The sequence below is a fragment of the Sapajus apella genome, unplaced genomic scaffold, assembly GCF_009761245.1.
Source record: "Sapajus apella isolate SASKATOON/1434 unplaced genomic scaffold, GSC_monkey_1.0 scaffold2, whole genome shotgun sequence".
NCBI lineage: Eukaryota > Metazoa > Chordata > Mammalia > Primates > Cebidae > Sapajus > Sapajus apella.
Genome location: NW_022436942.1, coordinates 38,821,620 through 38,843,392, shown reverse-complemented (window position 1 = coordinate 38,843,392; position 21,773 = coordinate 38,821,620). Strand labels below are relative to the sequence as shown.

The window sequence follows — 21,773 nt, the reverse complement described above, 5'->3', positions numbered from 1 at the left end:
CTAGGTGCCACATTTCACAAAGAGATTAATTTCTCTCATAAGTGTTGGCCTGGTCTTTGTTATTGGTAAAATTAATTATACTATATGCTGAGTACAACTAAAAACTCTGAATATGATATGTAAAACACAACTCTGAAAGGTGGAGAGAATAAGGCAGAGGAGCTAGGGATCTCAGGACCCAAATAATGACATAGTGATAGTTCCCTGCCTTTTCTTGTAGCCTCCTATATCCCACAGTTAGAGCCGAAGAAGTTGATAATTCAGAAGTGCAATGGCCACAGACAAAAAAAGCTCCAACAAAAGCCCAGTCTTTTAAATACTAGTAGAGGGACACCATAGCAAGACAGAAAACTTTTTGAGAATAACCATTCTACTTCAACCAAACACCACAGAAAAAAATATTTGTCACACCTATACCAGCAAAGGCCAATCAGGGATCCTAGATTTCCATACTCACTAAGCTGTAATGAGACACTCTAACACCTCCACTGAAATTGTGTCAGATTAGGCCAGCTACAGAGTTGGGACTTTAATTTCTGTAGAATGGTTCACTAGCCCTTCCCGCCACTTGCAGTGTTACTAGAGACCATGTGGGAAGCCAAAACTTGTACTTTTATTTGGGAGTAAAGAGGAGCTTTTGCCCCTGCTGAGTGGCATCGGAGGAGTCCTACTGAAGAATGAATACTTTCACCACTTCTTTTTCATTGTTTTTGTTTGTTTGTTTGTTTTTTATTGTACTTTAGGTTCTGGGGTACATGTGCAGATCATGCAGGATTGTTGCATAGGTACACACATGGCAAGGTGGTTTGCTGCCTCCATCCCCCCATCACCTATATCTGGCATTTCTCCCCATGTTATCCCTCCCCAACCTTCCCACCCCCACTGCCCCTCCCTTAGCCCCCACATCAGACCCCAATATGTTATGCTCCCCAGACGGTGCTGATGTGTTCTCATTGTTCAACACTCACCTATGAGCAAGAACATGTGGTATTTGGTTTTCTGTTCTTGTGTCAGTTTGTGGAGAATGATGGTTTCCAGATTCATCCATGTCCCTACAAAGGACATGAACTCATCGTTTTTTATGGATGCCTAGTATCCATGGTGTATATGTGAAAGCATTTCTCTACCCATGTACCCCCAACCTTGGCACCCTTCCAGCACCCAGAGGTATTAGTGGAGACTGCATGTGAGCAGTAGCTTCTCAGCCAGAAACTTGTCAGAGTCATAGTGGAGAGTCAGAACTCCCACCCAGTACAGGAAAATCAGGAAACTGCCCCATCTCTAGTGTAAATGGAGGACAAGTGGGGAACCTGAACATCTACCCCTACCTTGCAGAAATGAGATGGCACCTCCCTACCTTCATCTGCTGAAGCAGGATCAAACAAAGCCAACTAACACAAAGATTTAAATAGTATCTAAAGTCTTCTAATTACCAAAGTGTGCAAATTTTAATTGAAATTGTCTGGCTGTGGTGACTCACTTTATTTAGGTAATCCTAGTACTTTGGGAGGCCAGGGTTGGGGGATCATCTGAGTCTAGGAGTTTGAGACCAGACTGGGCAACATGGTGAAACCACATCTTACCAAAAAAAAAAAATAAATAAAAAAAATTAGGCATGATGGCACATGCCTGTAATCTCAGCTCCTCGGGAGACTTAGGTGGGAGGATCAGCCACTGCACTCCAGCCTGGGCAACAGAGTGAGACCCTGTCTCAAAAAAAAAAAAAAAACTGTTATACCAGGAACCCAGAATATCTCAAATTGAATGTAAAAAGATACTCAATAGAGGAACACCAGGATAACAGATATTAAAATTATCTGACAAAGATTGTAAAGCCAGCTATCTTAAAATACTTCAACAAGCAATTGTGAGCATGCCTGAAACAAATGAAAAAATAGAAAGTCTTGGCAAAAAAATAGTCTGCAAAGAAATAAATAGAAGATATGAAGAACCAAATGGAAATTTTAGAGCTGAAAAATTCAGTAACTAAATTAAAAACTCCAATGGATAATAGGCCCAACAGCAGAATGGAGGAAATAGAAGAGTTAATCAGTAAACTGATAGAAAAATGGAAATTGCCAAATCTGAACAGCAGAAAGAAAATAGGCTAAAAATGAATAGAGAACAAAGAGTGAGTATCTATGACATCAGATCTTTCAGAAGAAGTCAAGAAAGAGGACGTGACTGGAAAAGTATTCAAAGAAATGATCACTGAAAACTTTTCCCAAATTTGGCAAAAGACATAAACCTACAGATTCAAGAAACCTAGCACATTTCTAACAGGGAAACCAAACCAGTCCATACCAAGACATATCATATACAGACTTTTGAAAATTAAAGATTAAACAATCTTGAAAGAAATGAGAAAGAAACTACACCAGAGAGGGGATACATGGTTTGAATGACACCAGATTTCTCAGAAATCAAGGAGGCCATGTGTCACATTTGTTAAGTACTGATAGAAAAGAACTATTATTTTTAAGAAAACTTTCAAAGATCTCAGGTCAGAACTTTTGTTTGGATCCATAATGTTACACGGTATCTTTCATTGGGGTATAGAACTTTCACAAGAAAGTGGAAAAGTGCATTTCCACTAATGACTCATAAGATTATTTACTGTTGTGCATTTTGTTGCTCAGAGACTTGCCAATGAATATAGTATTTATTTCTGAAGTTAAGAGTGTAATGTTCTACTTAATCTTCGAATAGCTCAGATAGCTTAGTTTTCATAATTTATCTCTCCTAGGATGCCTTTGAGAAATTTATTCAGATTATCAAGAAGCATAACTATTACATTGCTATTTTGCCAACTTTGATTTTTGAAACTTTGTATATTGGTTAAAATAACGTTTTGATACTAGTTTTCCTACAATGATGTATTAGTCCAGTCTCACACTGCTATAAAGAACTACCTGAGACTGGGTAATTTATGAAGAAAGAGGTTTCATTGACTCTCAGTTCCACAGACTGTACAGAAAGCATGGCAAGGGATGCCACTGGAAACTTAGAATTACGGTAGAAGGCAAAGGGGAAATGAGCACATCTTCACATGGCCAGCAAGAAGAGAGAAAGAGCAAAGAGGGGAGATGCTACACACTTTGAAACAGCCATATCTTGTAAGAACTGTAGCACAAGACAGCACTAAGAGGATGTTGCTAAACCATTAGAAACCACCCCTCATGATCCAGTCACCTCCCATCAGACTCCACCTGCATCATTGAGAATTGTAATTCAATATGAGATTTGGTTGGGGACATAGAGCGAAACCATGTCAACTGAATAAGAAACTATACATTAAATTTGGACACTAAATATATTTAGCTCTTGCCGATAAAGTTGCTTTCTTTGTCTCTCTTCACTAAGTTCTCATTAGCTTCTAATATAAAGACGGAGTTTTTCTTAAAAGATCAAAATTTTTAAATGAGCTATTTCCTTTTCTTACTCACTTCTGTAGTTTGGTTTTTGACAAAACTAAGAAGATAATGGAAACTATCAAAATTTGTCTTCCAAAGTCAGTTAACACAGAATCTCACCTGCCTATCTAATAAACCATACTCACATTGCAGCCAATAGCTTTGTTAACAGCTTTACACCTTTGGTTAGATTTTTCCAATTAGCACATACACAAATAATTTTGTAAAAATCCATTTGGATCATGTCTTGATTTGGAAGCTTACTCATTTATGTATCTAAAATTATCAGATCAGAGTTGCTAGAGTATTATAAACTCAAACCTGTCAGATTACCATTTTTTGTTGCTACAATTGGTTAAGAATTTCATGGTTGGGCCCGGCAGCTCATACCTGTAATCCTAGCGCTTTGAGAGGCCAAGATAGGAGGATTGCGTAATGCCAGGAGTTTGGGACCAACCTGGGCAACATAGGTAGACTCCATCCTAATTTTTTTTTTTTTTTTAATTTAGCTGACTGTGGTAGTATGTGCCTCTATTCCTAGCAACTGGGGAGGCTGAGGCAGTTAGGATGGCTTGAGCCTAAGAGTTCAGGGTTACAGTGAACTATGATTGCGCCACTGCGCTCCAGCTTGGGCAACAGAATGAGACTGTCTCTTCAAAAATAAAGATAAAAAAAGAATTTCATCCTATACTAGGTGGCATCTCTTATGTTGACTACCTTTGAATTGCTTAAGGAAATTACAATCTATTGTTAAGAAAATACAGGCTTGATTTTTTTTTTACCCTGAAGCGCTCAGTAGAACTGTTCATTTGAAAAGTAGCCCAACTTCTAACTTTCAGTTTGGAACTCCTATATGAAATTTGTTTTTTGTTTTTTGTTTTTCTTTTCAAGGAATCTTAGAATAAGTATGGCGTGTTTTTCCCAATTAACAGTCCCACAAATAGCTTCTAATACCTCAGCTTTTGTTCTGAAGGAAATCTAGCTGTCTGTTTTCAGTATCTCCAGGGTCTCTCAAAGTGAAATTCTGATATTCCAGATAGCCTGTGTTTTGTTTCACATTATCTTAAACATTGCTTTCCTGTTTTTTTTTTTTTTTTCTTTCTTTGAAACAAACTCTAGCCCTGTCACTCAGGCTGGAGTGCAGTGGCACAATCTCAGCTCACTGCAACCTCCACCTTCTGGGTTCAAGCAATTCTCCCGTCTCAGCCTCCAAGTGCCTGGGATGACAGGCACACGCCATCACACCCAGCTGATTTTTTTGTATTTTTTTTAGTAGAGATGGGGTTTTGCTTTCTTGGCCAGGCTGGTCTTGAACTTCTGACCTCAGGTGATCTGCCCACCTCGGCCTCCCAAAGTTGAGACATTGCTTATTAAATGTGATCATTTTGCATATGATAACAGATAATACTTTTATTTTTAACTCATTCAAACTTTACATTGCCCTGTAAAACTGTTTTATAAATTAGACTTAAATTGTTTAAGTTTCGTGTGTGTGTGTGTGTGTGTGTGTGTGTGTGTGTATAATGTATAACTAAATAATATATAACTAAAATGTATTATTCTCAACTATATCTTTGAATGTCATACAAGCGTCAACAGGCAGAGGTGGGAACTGAACTCGAAGTCTGCAGAGCATAAAAAAGTTTCTGCTTTTCTTCACCCATCCAACCTTTGAATTTCTTTGAGATTATTCATGGTAGATAAGAATTAATCTACCATAGGATTAATTAATCGTGGGATTTTTTTTTTTCCAATGTGCCTTTGTAACATTTACATTTGCAAGTGATAGGTCCAGAGTGTAGGAGAAGTTTGTGAATTGTGTGTATGCGTGTGTGTGTGTGTATGTGTGTGTGTACACACATACACACACACATATATACGTATATATGTACATGCGCACATACCTAAACTTTTGGCTCAAGGATTGTTTTGGGCTCTGCATGCTGCCAGCAGTTTTGGTACTTTGTTAGTTTCTCTTAACATCTTTCCTATTTATATAAATTGTGTTTTGTCTGTATTTGGCTTTGACCTGGTATTTCCTTGAAACTCTGCTTCCCGTAGTTCAAGCACTACACCTATTCTGAGATACTCCTTTCATTCTCAGTCTCTGTATCCTTTGAACGATTTCTGGTACCCAAGCAGAATAGATGTATTTTTATGTAAATATCCCTAGTTGTTTGGAATTTTGCCTAGGAGAATAATTACATACTCTCTCTGAGCATAGCACAATAAGACTACTATATCTACTACTACCTTTTTCCTTTAGATTCATTTATTTATTTGTAGTCTATAAGGAAATATTCTTGTTTAGTTTTATATACATTTTTAAAACTATGAAAACAGAAAAAATAACCTCAAGTGTAACTTCTGTTTGTAGAATTTCCATAAAGATCATAAAACTTTTATAACATATTTTTAAGTATAAAACATGAAACTACAAAATGATACAGTAGTCATTTTTGTGATCTGATACACGTCCAGAACAAACTTACTACAGAAAACTTGGTTAACACATAAAGCAACCAATATAAATCTCTCTTCCTCTATCTCTTAGAGGTAACCACTGTTAGAGGGGGTGTGTGAGTGTGTATAAAGTATATAGAGATTGATCAGTTATTTCATTTACTCTGAGGAAAATGAACTGGGCCTCCATCTAGCTATACATACTTCCTATCACAAGACTTCATTGATTTTGTTCTTTTTTACCTACAGCATATTGCCCTTCTATTCTCTTTTGTTAGTACCTACATTATTATCAGAGAATCCTTTTCTGCCTTTACTAAATCCATTTTTCCTTTTAATCCTAGACACCACCTAATTCTGTTACGTGACCTACCACAGCTTTACATTTATTTGTGTATTTAATCTGACTCTCTTACTAGACTGTAAACTTTTTGAAGGAAAGGTGTGTGTTTCTTTTTGCTTATCATTATATTCCTGGTATGTAGCATAGTGCCAGATGCATACCAGACACTCCATAAATATTGATTGAATTAATGAAGGCAATTGAAATACTAGCAAAGAATGTAAATAAGCAGTTCACAAAAGGAGAAATACAAATGCCAGTAAATATATCTAAATATTTTCAGTCTCGTGTGTAATCAGAAAATATAAATTAAAGCTATGACAACATGTTTAGCTCCATGATGTTGGTAAAATTTTAAAAGATGGTTTGTTTCAACTGTCAATTAAGTGCACATCTATTAAGAGAATAGTATTAAATGAAGGTATGAACCAGACATACTGTGGAATATTTTTCAGGTGTTAGAAGAGAAGAGTTACATTATACTTCGTTTATAATAATCTCATTAATGTGTGCTTTACAAAACGAACTCCAAAAGTGATGATGTATGTATGTTTACACACATGTACATTTATGGCAGAGGTACTGGAAAGAGTTTTGCCCTACTGTTGTTAGTGGTTATCTCTGGGAAAAGGAACGTAATAGTAGGAGAGGTATAAAGGAGTTCTTTTTTCCCTCTGTAGATGTGTACTTTTTTTTTTTTTTGCTCTTTTATAATGAGAATATTTTTATATGGTCTAAATATGAATGAATTAAATTGGTTAGGAACATAAAGAAAAAGGCCCATTCTTTGCATATGGAAAAATAAAACCAGGGATACCCAAATAATATGGTTTAATCTAGAACTACAAGTAGTGCTATATTTTTGGAGCCTAAAGTGATACAGGCAGGAAGAAGGAGGAGGCTAACAAAGAAGACGAGGCCAGGTCAGTGAGGGCCATATATTATCTTTACTCCTAGCATGGTGGAGCCATTCAAAAATTTTTTTAAGTTAGGAATTGACTTGGGTAATAGATGGTTACGTGGTTCACTAGATGACTCTGGGAGATGTGCTGTTGACATGGTTAAAGAGATTAATAACTTTTTTGTATCTGAATCCCTTTGGCAGGTTTGATAAAGCCTATAGATACTTTCTTAGAATTGTGTTTTGGATGCATAAATTAAAATATAGAGTACACAGAAGCCAGTTATATTGGAATGCACTTATCAAAATATTTTAAAAATATGTTTGTAGTGTAATTGTTTATCTGCTTCTTAAGTAAAATATTAAATAAAAAGACAATGATGGGTTTAATAACTAATTTAAAAATAGTGAAGCAATAATTTAATATATCTGTGTTAATTGATTTTTTTTTAATGAAACTTGTGAATTTTATTGAACCCCAGCTTAAGAACTCTTGCTTGTAGATGAGTTTGGGAGCACAGAGATCAGTAAGGAAACCAGTCCATATGGAGATAATAAAAAGTCTTCAGTGGAGGTGGATCCTATGAGACTTTCTAATTATTATTAAAAATTAGCATTTTTATGAAAGACTTTCTAATTATTAAAAATTAACATTTTTATATTGGTAAAGCAAGGTGCATACATTATAAAAAAATTAGGAAATATAAATTTAAAAAAAATTTAAAACATGCTCTGGGCTGGTTTTTTAAAATTTAAATAATGTGTATACTGTCCTTGATTTTTTTATTACTGCTTTATATAGGAACTTTCCTCAATGGTTATGCATTTAGTTTTATTTCAATGATAATATCTTTTGCTTAACTGTTTTCCCTTTGGTTTTACAGGTTTTTGATTGGTCAGGGAGCACATGTTGGGGCTGTCAATAGTGAAGGAGACACACCCTTAGATATTGCAGAGGAGGAGGCGATGGAAGAGCTACTTCAAAATGAAGTTAATCGGCAAGGTAAAATGAAAAGCAACCTAAATGGAAAAAATGTTTTAGAAAGAATATACTTTTCCAGCAAAAAAAAAAAAATTGTTGACATTGAAAGACAATCATAATTGAATGAAAAAAATGAATTCAGCTTGCAAAACAATAGTACAGTAAGATTCTGTTTTCTAAAATATACTGACTGTTCTCAACTCTATCTTTTAAGTATTTTTAAAGTTAAAAGAAGTGTCACAAGCAGCAGGATTAGGCATATAATTATATGGAAGCAAAAGTTTTGGAGCAAATAAAGCAGGCAAAGGGGACATAAAAAGTGCACAGTGTAGATGTGGCATGTTGCAGTTAAATAGTGTGGTCAAGAAGGCCTCATTGATAAGGGGTCGTTTAAGCCGAGATGTGAATGCTGTGAGGAAATGAGTCATCTTGATGTGGGGAAAGAGCATTCCAGACAGAGGGAGCAATGAGTTCAAGAATGGGAGAGTGCCTTGCATATGCAGAGAAGCAGCAAGTAAACCAGCATGACTGGATAGGCAGAGCAAAGGAAGAGGTAGGTAGGAGATGAGGAGAAGTAGCAGGAGACCAAATCACAGAAGGCCTTGTGAGCTATTGGAAAGACTCTGGCTTTTAACCTGAGTGAAATAGAAAGCCAGTGGAGGGATTGAGGCAGAGGATTGACATGACTTAATATACTTTTAGAAAAGATCTCTCTGACTTTTGTTGAAAATAGATTATAGGAAGGCAAAGACAGAAGTAAGATACCGGTTAGGAAATAATTGCTGTAATTCAGGTAAAATAAGGTGATTTATTTTTGACTGGTAGTAAAGTGATGAGAAGAGGTTGGATTATGCATATATTTTGAAGGCTTGGCCAAGAGAATTATTGAGTATTAGATACAAAGTGTGAAAAAGAGAAGATTCTAAGATTTTTGGTTTGAACAAATGGATGGATAAAGTTTCTGTTTGAGATGTGAATATTATAAGAAGAGTAGGTTTTATACAGAAAGATCAGGGCTTCATTTTCAGGCATGTTAAATTTGTTTTGCCTGTTAGATATCCAAACTATTGAATATGTGAGTCTGGAATTATAAAATGGATATATAAATTTGGGAGGTATTCATTTATAGATAGGAGTGATTGCTAATGGTACAGAGTTCATTCTCCTAAGAGTGAGGAGTATTCTAAAGTTGATGATGATGGTGGTTACACCACTCCTCAAATTCACTAAAAATACCATTGAATTCTACACTTTAAATGCTATAGGAATTATATCCTAATAAAGCTCTATGTGTGTATATATATGTATGTAAATGTAAAATATGATCCAGGAACTCCTCTTCTAGAAATATACCCAAAAGAATTTTTTTTTCTTTTTTTTTTGAGGCGAGAGTTTCGCTCTGTCACCCAGGCTGGAGTGCAGTGGTGCAATCTGGGTTCACTGCAACCTCTGCCTCCCGGGTTCAAGCTATTCTCCTTGCCTCAGCCTCCTGAGTAGCTGGGATTACAGGTGCCCGCCACTACACCTGGCTAATATTTTTTATTTTTAATAGAGATGGGGTTTCACCATGTTGGCCAGGCTGGTCTCCAACTCTTGACCTCAGGTGATCAGCCTGCCTCGGTCTCCCAAAGTGCTGGGATTACAAGCGTGAGCCACCACTCCTGGCCTACCCAAAAGAATTTAAAATAACTCTTTGAAGAGATATTTGTACAGACATGGGTGTACAAATTATTCATATTAGCCAAAAGGTGAAAGCAAGCATAATGTCCATTCATGGATGAATAAGTAAACAAAATGTGGACTGTACATACAGTGAAATATTATTCAGACTTAGGAAGGAAAGAAATCCAACATATGCTACGACATGGGGGACTTTATGCTAACTGACATAAGCCAATGGCCAACAACAACAACAACAAAAAACGGATGAATCTATGTATATGAGATACCTAGAGTAGTCAGATTTGTAGAGAAAATAGAATGATGATTGCCAGGGGCTGGTATACGGGGAGAAAAGACAGTTGTTTAATGGGCAGAGTTTTACTTTTGCGAGATGGAAAGAGCTCTGTGGTTGCATTACCCAATAGTCTGAATGTACTTAACACTACTGAACTGTACAGTTAAAAATAGTTAAGACCTGTAATCCCAGCTAAGCAGGTGAGGATGGCTTTAGCCTAGGAGTTCGAGGCTGCAGTGAGCTGTGATCACGTCACTACGTTCCAGCCTGGGTGACAGAGTGAGACCCTTTTTCAAAACAAAACAAAAAAAAAGGTTAAGATGGTAAATTTTATTTTATGTTTATTTTACTACAATTTTAAAAAATTATGTGTTTATGTATGGTTACTGCTTCAGTACCTTTGGGCAACACACACACACACAAATTGCTGCATGTGATTTTTGTTATATTTCATTATCTTTAGGCAGTGATCAGACATATTATTAGAGCTGTGTTTTACTAAGGTCAAATGATAGAGGAATGGTATAAAAAATTGATGTAGAGGGCTGACTGCTGCTGAAATGTGGTTCATCAAAAAATAGAAACTAGGGATTAGAAAGGAATAGAAGGCAAATACATTTCTTGAAAGGAGACTTTTTTATTCCTTGGGGTTAGGAAAATTCGTGATGACTGTGGGTTTGTTTTGTTTTGTTTTGTTTTAGTTTGTTTTGAGACAGACTAGAGTGCAGTGACATGATCATGGCTCACTACAGCCTCAACCTCCCAGGCCCGAGCGATCCTCCCACCTCAGCCTCCTGAGGAGCTGGGACTATAGGCACATGCCACCACACATGGCTGTTTTTTGTATTTTTAGTAGAGATGGGGTTTCACCTTGTTGGTCAGGCTGGTCTTGACCTCCTGAACTCAAGCAATCCACCTCCCTTGGCCTCCCAAAGTCCCGGGATTACAGGCATAGTGACTGCATCTATCCAACTGTGGATTTGTTTTTAAAAAAACTATCTTAAGCACTAAAACTGAGAAAAACCTAAAATAGAATTGAGGTGTTATAAAAAGTGATTGAAGGTAACTAGAGCCCAGGAAAAACAAGACATGCAGTAGAAAAGTGGTTATAAACTGGAGCCTGAATAAGCACACAGAAGAGCTTTTAACCGCCATGTTCTAGACAAGCATTTTAGAGTCATGGGATCTTCTAGAGGTGAGTAAACTAAAGAATAGGTATAAAGCATCACAAGGTAGCAAGAAGAACTTACCTGCCCATTTTGCTCTGATGAGTGCTCAGACAGCTCAGATCACAGTTTCCTGTCAAACAATGGTAATTCTTTAAAACAAACATTTAAGGCTCCTATTTTTTATCTGATGTTAGCAATTGTTATGAACTAGAAAAGGTGTGGAGTTGTACTGAAAGTTTCTTGCATTGGGTTTCCTTCTACATAAGGGAAACTTAGCAAAACTGTAAGCAGGGCTGATTAAAAAGGATTCATTCAATATTGATTAGTGTGCTAGCAGATATTCTATGTGCTGGGTGTTAATTTAAAAAGCAAGACAGTCCTTAAGGATTTCACAGTCTAGCAGAAGTGGCAAATAACGAGAGCTTCACAATACAGTGTGCTATGTAATAAAATATGTAGGAACAGAATGTTGTGGGAGAATAGAAAAAGCTATAGTGAGGAAATGTTTCAGAGTGATGACCTTTAGAAGGAGTTTTCTTGGCAAAGAAGGGAACTGATGTACAGAAAAGGCAGGGTATCAAAATATGCAAAGAAAAGGAATTGGAAGGCCAAGCACAGTGGCTCATGCCTATAATTCCTGTGCTTTGGGAGGCTGAGGCTAGAGGCTTGCTTGAGGCCAGGAATACAAGGTTACTGTGAGCTACGATCGCATCACTGCACTCCAGCCTGGGCAACAGATTGAGACCCTGTTTCTTTAGTAAAAAAAAAAAATTCTTTAAAAAAAAAGAAAAGAAAAGAAAAATTGGAGATGTACATAGCATATGTAGACTGGAAAACATACATTCATTGGGACTGTAATGGAGATGCTAAGTCAGGGCGGGATTTGTAGGAGGTAAGGCCTGAAAAGATAGAATGAAGCCAGATGGTGAAGGAAATCTATTTTGTTGGCATTGGACAGATGTAACAAAGATCTCTAAGCAATGAATTAATCTGGTTGGATTTGGTTTTTAGTATAAAGCTTATGGCAACTTGGAGGATGAAAATAGAATGTAGGATATATGATGACATGCATTCCTTGAAGGTTTTCAAATTAGTCCGGGTGGAAGATGATAAGAGCCAAAACCTGTTACATTTGAAATGAAGAACAAGGCTATCTTGAGGAAATATTGAAGTAAAACTAGAACAGTTTGGTGAAAAATTGAATGTGGATATGAAGGAAAAATTAAGGCTAACTCACTAAAGTTTCCATTTGAAGAAGTGATGATTAGATGAATTCATGTGGGAAAGTATGAGATGAGACAAACATGCTGAGGAACTACATGAGTATATGTTGAGTTTATAGTACTAAAAGACATCTAGGTGACAGTGGTTGGTACATTGTTAGAGCTTAGGATATATAAAGTTGTGAAAAGTAAACCTAGGAAAACCATAAGGAGGGGGAATTCTGGGAACTAGTAGATGAGATGACCCTGGAGATGAAAAGCTAAGTGCTAGCAGTAATAGTAGTAGTAATGATAGTGCTAACTGTTATTAAATGGCTATTACATTAGGCATTGAGCAAAGAGCTTCACATGCATTTCTTCATTTCATCCTCATAGGAATTCTGTTACCCCATTTCTAGATGAGAAAATTGAGGCTTAGTGATTTACCCAAGATCATACAGGTAGGAAGTGGTAGTACTGTAGAACAGATTTGTCCTAAACAATATGAAAGATATCTTGAGCCCACAGACTGTACCACTGTACCATACTGCATTTTATTTAAAATGTCTCCTAGAAAATACTTCATGATGTTCATTTGATACATATAATGGGAATGCATAAATTTATATAGCATATCTCAATTCCAAAGAAACAAAAGTATAGGGGCATCTCTAACAGATTTCAATAATTATAAAAAAAGCAACCTAAGTTTATCTCTAGTTGTATCAGTCCATTCTCATGGACTAATGACTAATGAGGAGGCCTCAGGAAACTTACAGTCATGCAATCATGACGGAAGGGAAAGCATTCTTAGGGAAGTCCATTCTCATGGACTAACACAACTAGAGATATATTTAGGGTGCTTTTTTATAATTAAGCTGCTATGAAGAAATGCCCAAGACTTGGTAATTTGTAAAGGGAAAAGATTTAATTGACTTATAGTTTCACAGGGCTGGGGAGGCCTCAGGAAACTTACAATCAGGCAATCGTGACAGAAGGGAAAGCAGACATCCTTCTTCACATGGTAGCAGGAGAGAGAAGTACTGAGCAAAAATTGAAAAGTGCCTTATAAAACCAGCAGATCTCATGAGAACTCACTCACTATCACAAGAACAGCAGCACTGGTGGTAACTGCCTCCATGATTGAGTTACCTCCCATGGAGTCCTTCCCATGACTTGTGGGGATTGCGGGAACTACAATTCGAGATTTGGGTGGGAACACAGCCAAATCATGTCATTCTATTCCTGGCCCCTTCCAAAACTCACGCCCTCACTTTTCAAAACACAATCATGTCTTCCCAACAGTCCCTCAAAGTCTTAACTCATTCCAACATTAATCCAAAAGTTCGAGTTCAAAGTCTCACCTGATACAAGGCAAATTCCTTCTACCTGTGAGCATGTAAAGTTAAGAGCAAGTTAGTTACTTCCTAGATACAGTGGATGTACAGGCATTGGGTAAATATGCATGTTCCAAATGGGAGAAATTGACCAAAACAAGGGACTACAGGCCCTAGGCAAATCTGAAATCCAGTAGGGTCATTATTAAACATTAAAGTTCCAAAATGATTTCCTTTGATTTCATGTCTCACATCCAGGTCATGCTTATACAAGAGGTGGGCTCCCACAGGCTTCGATAGCTCTGCTCCTGTAGCTTTGCAGGGTACAGCCCCACTCCTGGCTCTTTTCATGGGCTGATATTGAGTGTCTGTGGCTATTCTAGGCACACAGTGCAAGCTGTTGGTGGATCTATCTCTGGAGGATGGTGGCCCTCTTCTCACAGCTCCATGAGCAGTATCCCAGTGGAGACTCTGTATGGGGGCTCTGAACTCACCTATCCCTTCCTCAATGCCCCAGCAGAAGTTCTCCATGAGGGCTCTGCCTCTGCAGCAGACTTCTGCTTGGACATTCAGGCCTTTTCATGCAACCTCTGAAATCTAGGCGGAGGGTCCCAAACCTCAGTTCTTGACTTCTACATACCCATAGGCCCAATACCACATGGAAATCACAAAGGCTTGGGGCTTACAACCTCTGAAGCAGTGACCTGAGCTGTATGTTGGCCCTATTTAGCCACGGGTGGAGTAGCTGAGACACAGGGCACCAAGTCCCAAGGCTGCTCACAGCAGGGGGGGCTGTGGACCTGACCCATTAAACCATTTTTCCCTCTCAGGCCTCCAGGCCTATGATGGGAAGGGCTGCCATGAAAATCTCAGACATGACCTGGGGACATTTTTCCCATTGTCTTGGCAATTAACATTTGGCTCCTTATTACTTAGGCAGATTTCCGCAGCCACTGAATTTCTCCCCAGAAATTTTTTTTTCTGTCACATCAGGCTGCAAAGTTTTCAACCTTTTATGCTCTGCTTCCTTTTGAACACTTTGCTGCTTAGAAATTTCTTCTGTCAGATACCCTAAATTACCTCCCTCAAGTTCAGAGTTCCACAGATATCTAGGGCCGGGGCAAAATGCCACTAGGCTCTTTGCCAAAGCATAACCAGAGTGACCTTTGCTTTAGTTTTCAACAAGTTTCTAATCTCCATCTGAGAACACCTCAGCCTGGACTTCATTGTTTATATCACTATCAGCATTTTGGTCAAAACCATTCAATAAGTCTCTAGGAAGTTTCAAACTTTCCTACGTCTTCCTTCTTCCTCTGCACCCTCTAAACTGTTCCAATCTCTGCCTGTTACCCAGTTCCAAAATTGTTCTTCATTTTTAGGTATCTTTACAACAGTGCCCCACTACCCAGCACCAAATTACTGTGTTAGTCCATTGTCATGTTGCTATGAGGAAGTACCTGAGAGTGGGTTGTTTATAAAGGAAAGAGGTTTAATTGACTCACAGTTCCACATGGCTGGGGAGTTCTTAGGAAATTTACAATCATGGTGGAAGAGGAAGTACAATCATAGCGGAAGGAGAAGCAGACACGTTCTTCTTCACAGGGTGGCTGGAGAGAGAAATGCTGAACAAAGAGGCCAAAGCCCCTTAAACTGTAAGATGTCCTGAGAACTCGCTCACTATCACAATAACATTAGCATGGGGGTAACCACCCTTATGATTCAGTTACCTCCCACTGTGGGGAACTGTTACCCAGTTCCAAAATTGCTTCCACATTTTTGGGTATCTTTCAACAGTGCCCCACTACTGAGTACCAAATTACTATGTTAGTCTGTTCTCATGCTGCTATGAAGAAGTACCCTAGTATCCTTCCCACCACACATGGGGATTATGGGAACTACAATTCAAGATGAGATTTGAGAGAGAACACAGCCAAACCATATCACTAGTGGTAACATTTCTCAAATTGGCTAGTCAAAACACTGAAAGTAGAAAGCAAGTCTCCTAACATATAGTACAATTAGATGGGTTTCTTCTTTTTTTTTTTTATTTTTTTTCATTTTTTGATGAACTAAGCAGGGTCAACATACTCTAATTGGGAGTATTTTAATAATTTAAGAACAAAAGAAAGATTTTTCTTTTCTAATTTAATTTTCTTAAGCACAAGGAATTGCCCTTCACATTACCTTTAAACTTAGATTGTTTTTTATATGAATCAGATATGAGCACCATTTGGAAGCTAAAGAAGGTAATTGGCTTATCATTAGATAAAGATAGCATGAAATTAGATAAATACAGAAGAAGTAGGTATTTTTTTACTCAAAGTTCAAAGGAAACAATAGTAAAAGACAATAAAAATCAGAATGTTTAAGATTATAATGACAGGAGTGATAAAAATAATAAAAAAAGTTACTTGTTTTAAAAGACAGTAAGAGAATAGCACATTCAAAAAGCAAATCTGAGACAAATCACTTAATAGAAGGTTATTAATATTAGTCATATCTTAAAGTGGGCTGATTATCTTTTGAAATTTTTGATATACGTGAATCTGCTTTACTATAGAAATGGTGGCTACTGACGTTTATAAAAATTATAATAGGTTTTATTCATTACATATATAGTTTATACAATTTTGTTTTTATAAGTTCTATTTGGAAAATCTTACTGCAAGTTTCTTTCATATGCAGTAATGAGATTTTACAATCTCTAGTTTGAATTTGACTTTTCCACTTGTGTAATCCTAGAGTTTTAAAAGTATTTCTGAATTATTGTCTACTTTTTAAAGGCTTAGCTTCAGTTGAGTATTGAGCAGTTTAGTTGTCTTGAAAAAAATGGTAGTGTACTAATAAGCAGGCAAAATAAAGATACAGTTAAGGTAGAGGATAGTAGCTTGCATGATAGCACAGACCATGATGTACTTGGGGACCTATGTGGAGGTCTAGATGGTTAGAATACTAGACAGTGGTAGAGGAAAAAGACTATAGATGGAGTTAAAAATGTATTGAGACCAAGTCATAAAAGGCATTGTCTTCTATACTAAAGAGCTTGAGCTTTGTCTTACAGGAGCAGCCATTGACAAATTTTATGTAGAGAAATGACATCATATTTAATTTTTTCCAGTTCAGCAGTAGATTGGGAAATGAATTGGGAGGGACTAAAGACTGAATGGGTTAAGGGCCAGTAGTAGTAGTCAAAGTGTGAGACATAAGCTATGAACTAAGATAGCAATAGGAGCCATTTAGAAGACGGTGTAGAGGTGGCAACCCCAAATCTGGTAACTGACAGGTTGGCATGTTAGTCAGGCTTCTCCAAAGAGACAGAACATGTAGGGTGTATGTAAGGGAATTCATTAGGAGGAACTGACACACAATCACAACAAAGTCCCACAATTGGTCGCCTGCAAACCAGAGAAGCTGGTAATGTGGCTGGCTCAAAGCCAGTAGTGTGTCTCGGTCCAAGTCCAAAGACTTAGAAGCTGGGAAACTGACACTGCAGTCAGGCCTGACAGCCTCACAAGGGGCCACTGGTGCAAGTTCCAGAATCCAAAAGTTGAAGAACCTGTAGTCTGATATCCAAAAGCAGGAGGGAAAAAGTATCCTCTTCCTGAAGGGAGAGAGCAAGCAGAGAGGGCAAATCCTCTTTCTTCAATCCAGTTAAGTTGACACCTAAAATTAACAATTTTAGGTGAAAGAGAGAAAGGCAAAGGGGGAAATTCAGATGATTTTCAGGTTGCTAGGTAAGTGAGGGCACTTAGTGTAGGAAAACGAGACAGGCAGCAAATAGAAAGTTTGGGAAAAATTAGGTTAAGATTGTAGCATTGAATTTGAGATGCCTATGGCATATTATTTTATTATATTATTTCCTGAGTTCTCTCTTCAACGGGCTTAGATATTCAACTAATTGCTTGATATCGCTGACTACATATTTGTTAGGATCTTAAACTTCATATTTCCGAAATTAAAACTATAATTTTTTCAGTTGCTCAGACTGAAAACCTCTGATTGAGTCTTGACCTCTCTTTTCCTTCTGTATCCAAACTAAGGGCAAATTCTGTTGGTATGCCTTGAAAAACCCAGAATTCAACCACCTTACTGTTTTCACTTGCTACCACCCTTGTTCAGGTTGCCGTCATTGCTTGCCTAGATTATTGCAGTAGCCTTCAAGTTGGTATCTCAATATCTACTCAACTTTTTTCATCTTAAGTGATCCTCTTAAATCAGATCATGTCACCATGTTTGTTGTCCTTATTACTATATAGAGACCCTGTTATTCTAAACAGAACCTTCCTAGCGGGCCCCAACTTTAGAGCCTACTAGTACTTCCCCCTGCCTGGAATGTTCCCCTAGTAGTATGGCTGTCATTCACTTTAGTTCTTGCTGTAGTGTCATCAAAGAAGCTATTTTTTACCAACTCTAACACCCCTTCTTAAGACCCTTTCTGTCCCCCTTTTCTGGCTTTATTTTACTTCACAAATGAATCATCTTCTGCCATATAATAAGTTCGCTTCTATACCTGTAGCACCTAATGATGTACTTGGTAAAATAGTAGGCATTCAGTACATATTCAGTGAATGAATGGATGAATGAAAAAATCTTGACCAAACAGTTATATATATGGATATGGATTATGGCAGAATCTTAGCTGAGGAAATGTATATGTGTTTTATGTGTTTGTATTTTTGTTTTTTGTTTGTTCATTCCTTGTTCATTTAGTGAACATTTACTGATCTCCCTGTACTTTGCTTTTTTTTTTTTTTTTTTTTTTTTTTTTTGAGATAGAGCCTTACTTTGTCACCCAGGCTGGAGGGCAGTGGTGTGATCTTGGCTTATTGCAGCCTTCACCTCCTGGGCTTAAGTAGTTCTCCTGACTCAGCCTCCCAGTAGCTGGGACTACAGGTACCCGCCACCATGCCTAGCTTTTTTTTTTTTTTTTTGCATTTTTTTTTTTAGAGACCGGGTTTCACCATGTTGGCCAGACTGGTCTTGAACTGCTGACCTCAAATGCTTCACCCGCCTCAGCCTCTCAAAGTGCTGGGATTACAAGTGTGAGCCAATACACCTGGCTCTGATCTCCCTTTACTTTGTATCAAGTATTCTACCAGACAGTGGGAATAAAGACAAAAAGGCTCATAGACTTGTGGAGTAAGGCAGATTGTAAATGCATTGTGCAGTGTGCTCTTTATTAAATAACAAGTAGTCAAAGCCATAAGACCACATGAGATCATTCATTTCAAGATTATCTTTAATTTTCTTCCAATATATTGAGCTCTTTAAAAGAAGGAATTAGAGGGTCCTATTCATTTATTCTTCCTTTTTTTATTTTTATTTTTGTTTTTTGTTTGTTTGTTTGTTTGTTTGTTTGTTTTGAAGCAGGGTGTTGCTTTCACCCAGGCTGGAGTGCAGTGGCATAATCATGGCTTGCTGCATTCTTGACCTCCTGGATCAAGTGATCCTTTCACCTCAGCCTCTTAAGTAGCTGGGATTATAGGTGTGAGCCATCTTGCCTGGCCTATTCCCATTTTTATCACCTCAACCTAGCATAGTGCTTAGAGTAAGTGCCTTTAAATGAATGAACGTTTATATAACTTACTAAAATTATGAAAATAATTTTAATGGTATAAAGAATGTACTATGTTGGAAAAGGAAATGAAAGAAGTTTGGTAGAAAATAATCTATTTTAAAGTATGATGCATTTTAGTTGAAGACAGAACCTCCGAGTTGAAGCATTCAGTAAACATTTTTACCTGCTAGGCTAGATTTCATAGAACAGATCAAAACAGTAGATAGAAATTTGAGACTTATTCATTATAATTGTTAAAAAAAAATTTAGCCTAAAAGATGCTTGTACCTTAGGAAATGTTCAGATTATTGAAAACAAGAATAACCAGAAAGGAAAAATAAGATCAAAATAGTATTATGGGGTAAAACCAAATAATACATAGAGAAAGTTAATAAAATGTCTGCAATATTCCCACATTTTTTAGTTTAACCAACTCGTTATAAGTAGCCCATTTAAACAAAATACATATATACTTTCATTTTTAATTTTTATTTAAACTTGACATGTTTTGGATAATTTTATTTCCCAATATAGAAAGAAGAGTTTTTATTAAGCAAAAATAAAAACAATTATTTTTGTTTTATCAGGGGTTGATATAGAAGCAGCTCGAAAGGAAGAAGAACGGATCATGCTTAGAGATGCCAGGCAGTGGCTAAATAGTGGTCATATAAATGATGTCCGGCATGCAAAATCTGGAGGTACAGCACTTCACGTTGCAGCTGCTAAAGGCTATACGGAAGTTTTAAAGTAAGTATTGTTTTTTACAGAGTTGTTTTTCTACTTTGGTTTGTCGTCGTTATTCGTTGTTCCTTTTCTTAAAATACCTACAAACATTAATTTGAAGCAACACGAAAGAGTTATTTAATGCCTATTTTCAGGAAGAAAGAGGAAAACTACTTTGAATGTGATTGCTTTTGTTCTGAAATTCTTTCAACCCTCTAGTTTTATTATTCCAGTAAGTTGAATTTAAGTGTCAACTATTATCTGTTACCTTCCGGACTAATAAATCACTACAGAGAGTCATTTTGAGGTTCTGGATTGACTGGTTCTGCGTCCAAGAACAATGTCATGTGAAAATATCAAATTTTGAGAGCTTGATTCCTGCAGAATATTTATTTACATGTAACTTATTTTAAGTACAGTTTTATTTTTTACTACATGAACACTGGAACTTAGTACCTTTTATCACACTGTAAAATATTCAAACATAAGCAATTTTATAGGGCTATATATTGTTCAGCAAATTTGATTGGAACAAAGCTTCTTTATGTCACAATAAGATTTTTACTTCTGCATTGCAATTGTTGGCAACTATATGAAGAAAATTATTCAACGTATATAATTCAATATATAAAATTATTCTTATATCTATGTGAAGGAAGTAAGACTAGCACTTAGCAGAACCTGCTGCACCTTTTATTAATATATTGTGTCTAATTCACTTGAGCTTCTAATATCAGTCTGTTTATTACCACTCATCAGCAAAAGCAGTAAAGAATATATGGGTCACCTATTCCTAAGTTTCCTCCTCTTGGGTGACAGAGCCTCAGGCAGTCCTCCCACCTTCGGCTCTCTAGTAGCTGGGACTACAAACGTGTGCCACCATACCAACTTAGTTTTTGTATATTTTGTACAGACAAGTTTCCACCATGTTGCCCAGGCTGATCTTGAATTCCTGGGCTCAAGTGATCCACCCACCACAGCCTCCCAAAGTGTTGGGATTATAGGCATGACCCATCAATGTCCAGCCTCCTCTTTTTTTTTTTTTTTCCTTTTTTTTTTAATTGCATTTTAGGTTTTGGGGTACGTGTGAAGAACATGCAAGATTGTTGCATAGGTACACACATGGCAGTGTGATTTGCTGCCTTCCTCCCCTTCACCTATATCTGGCATTTATCTCCATGCTATCTCTCCCTACCTCCCCACCCCCCGTCCCTCCCCCATTTCCCCCCAACAGACCCCAGTGTGTAGTGCTCCCCTCCCTGTGTCCATGTGTTCCCATTGTTCAACACCCGCCTATGAGTGAGAAAATGCGGTGTTTGATTTTCTGCTCTTGTGTCAGTTTGCTGAGAATGATGATTTCCAGGTTCATCCATGTCCCATTATTTTTGATGGCTGCATAATATTCCATGGTGTATATGTACCACATTTTCCCTGTCCAGTCTATCATCAATGGGCATTTGGGTTGGTTCCAGGACTTTGCTATTGTAAACAGTGCTGCAATGAACATTCATGTGTACATGTCCTTATAGTAGAACAATTTATAATCCTTTGGGCATATACCCAGTAATGGGATTGCTGGGTCAAATGGAATTTCTATTTCTAGGTCCTTAAGGAATCGCCACACTGTCTTCCACAATGGTTGAACTAATTTACACTCTCACCAACAGTGTAAAAGTGTTCCTATTTCTCCACATCCTCTCCAGCATCTGTTGTCTCCAGATTTTTT

General features: G+C 37.3%; 1 protein-coding gene and 1 long non-coding RNA gene across 13 annotated transcripts in view; both read left to right on the top strand.

Moving 5' to 3' along the window:
* Positions 1-21,773, top strand: part of PPP1R12A (protein phosphatase 1 regulatory subunit 12A) — a 158,053-nt gene that overhangs the window by 72,610 nt on the left and 63,670 nt on the right. For all 12 annotated transcript variants that reach the window (XM_032296465.1, XM_032296420.1, XM_032296396.1 and 9 more), the window contains exons 3-4: positions 8,005-8,123; positions 19,912-20,071. In XM_032296465.1, coding sequence (XP_032152356.1) covers positions 8,005-8,123; positions 19,912-20,071 — 279 coding nt within the window. The remainder of the gene's footprint in view (positions 1-8,004; positions 8,124-19,911; positions 20,072-21,773) is intronic.
* On the top strand, positions 10,937-15,881 carry LOC116563775. Its single transcript, XR_004274562.1, has 2 exons — positions 10,937-11,985; positions 12,016-15,881. It is a non-coding gene; the product is annotated as an uncharacterized LOC116563775 (long non-coding RNA).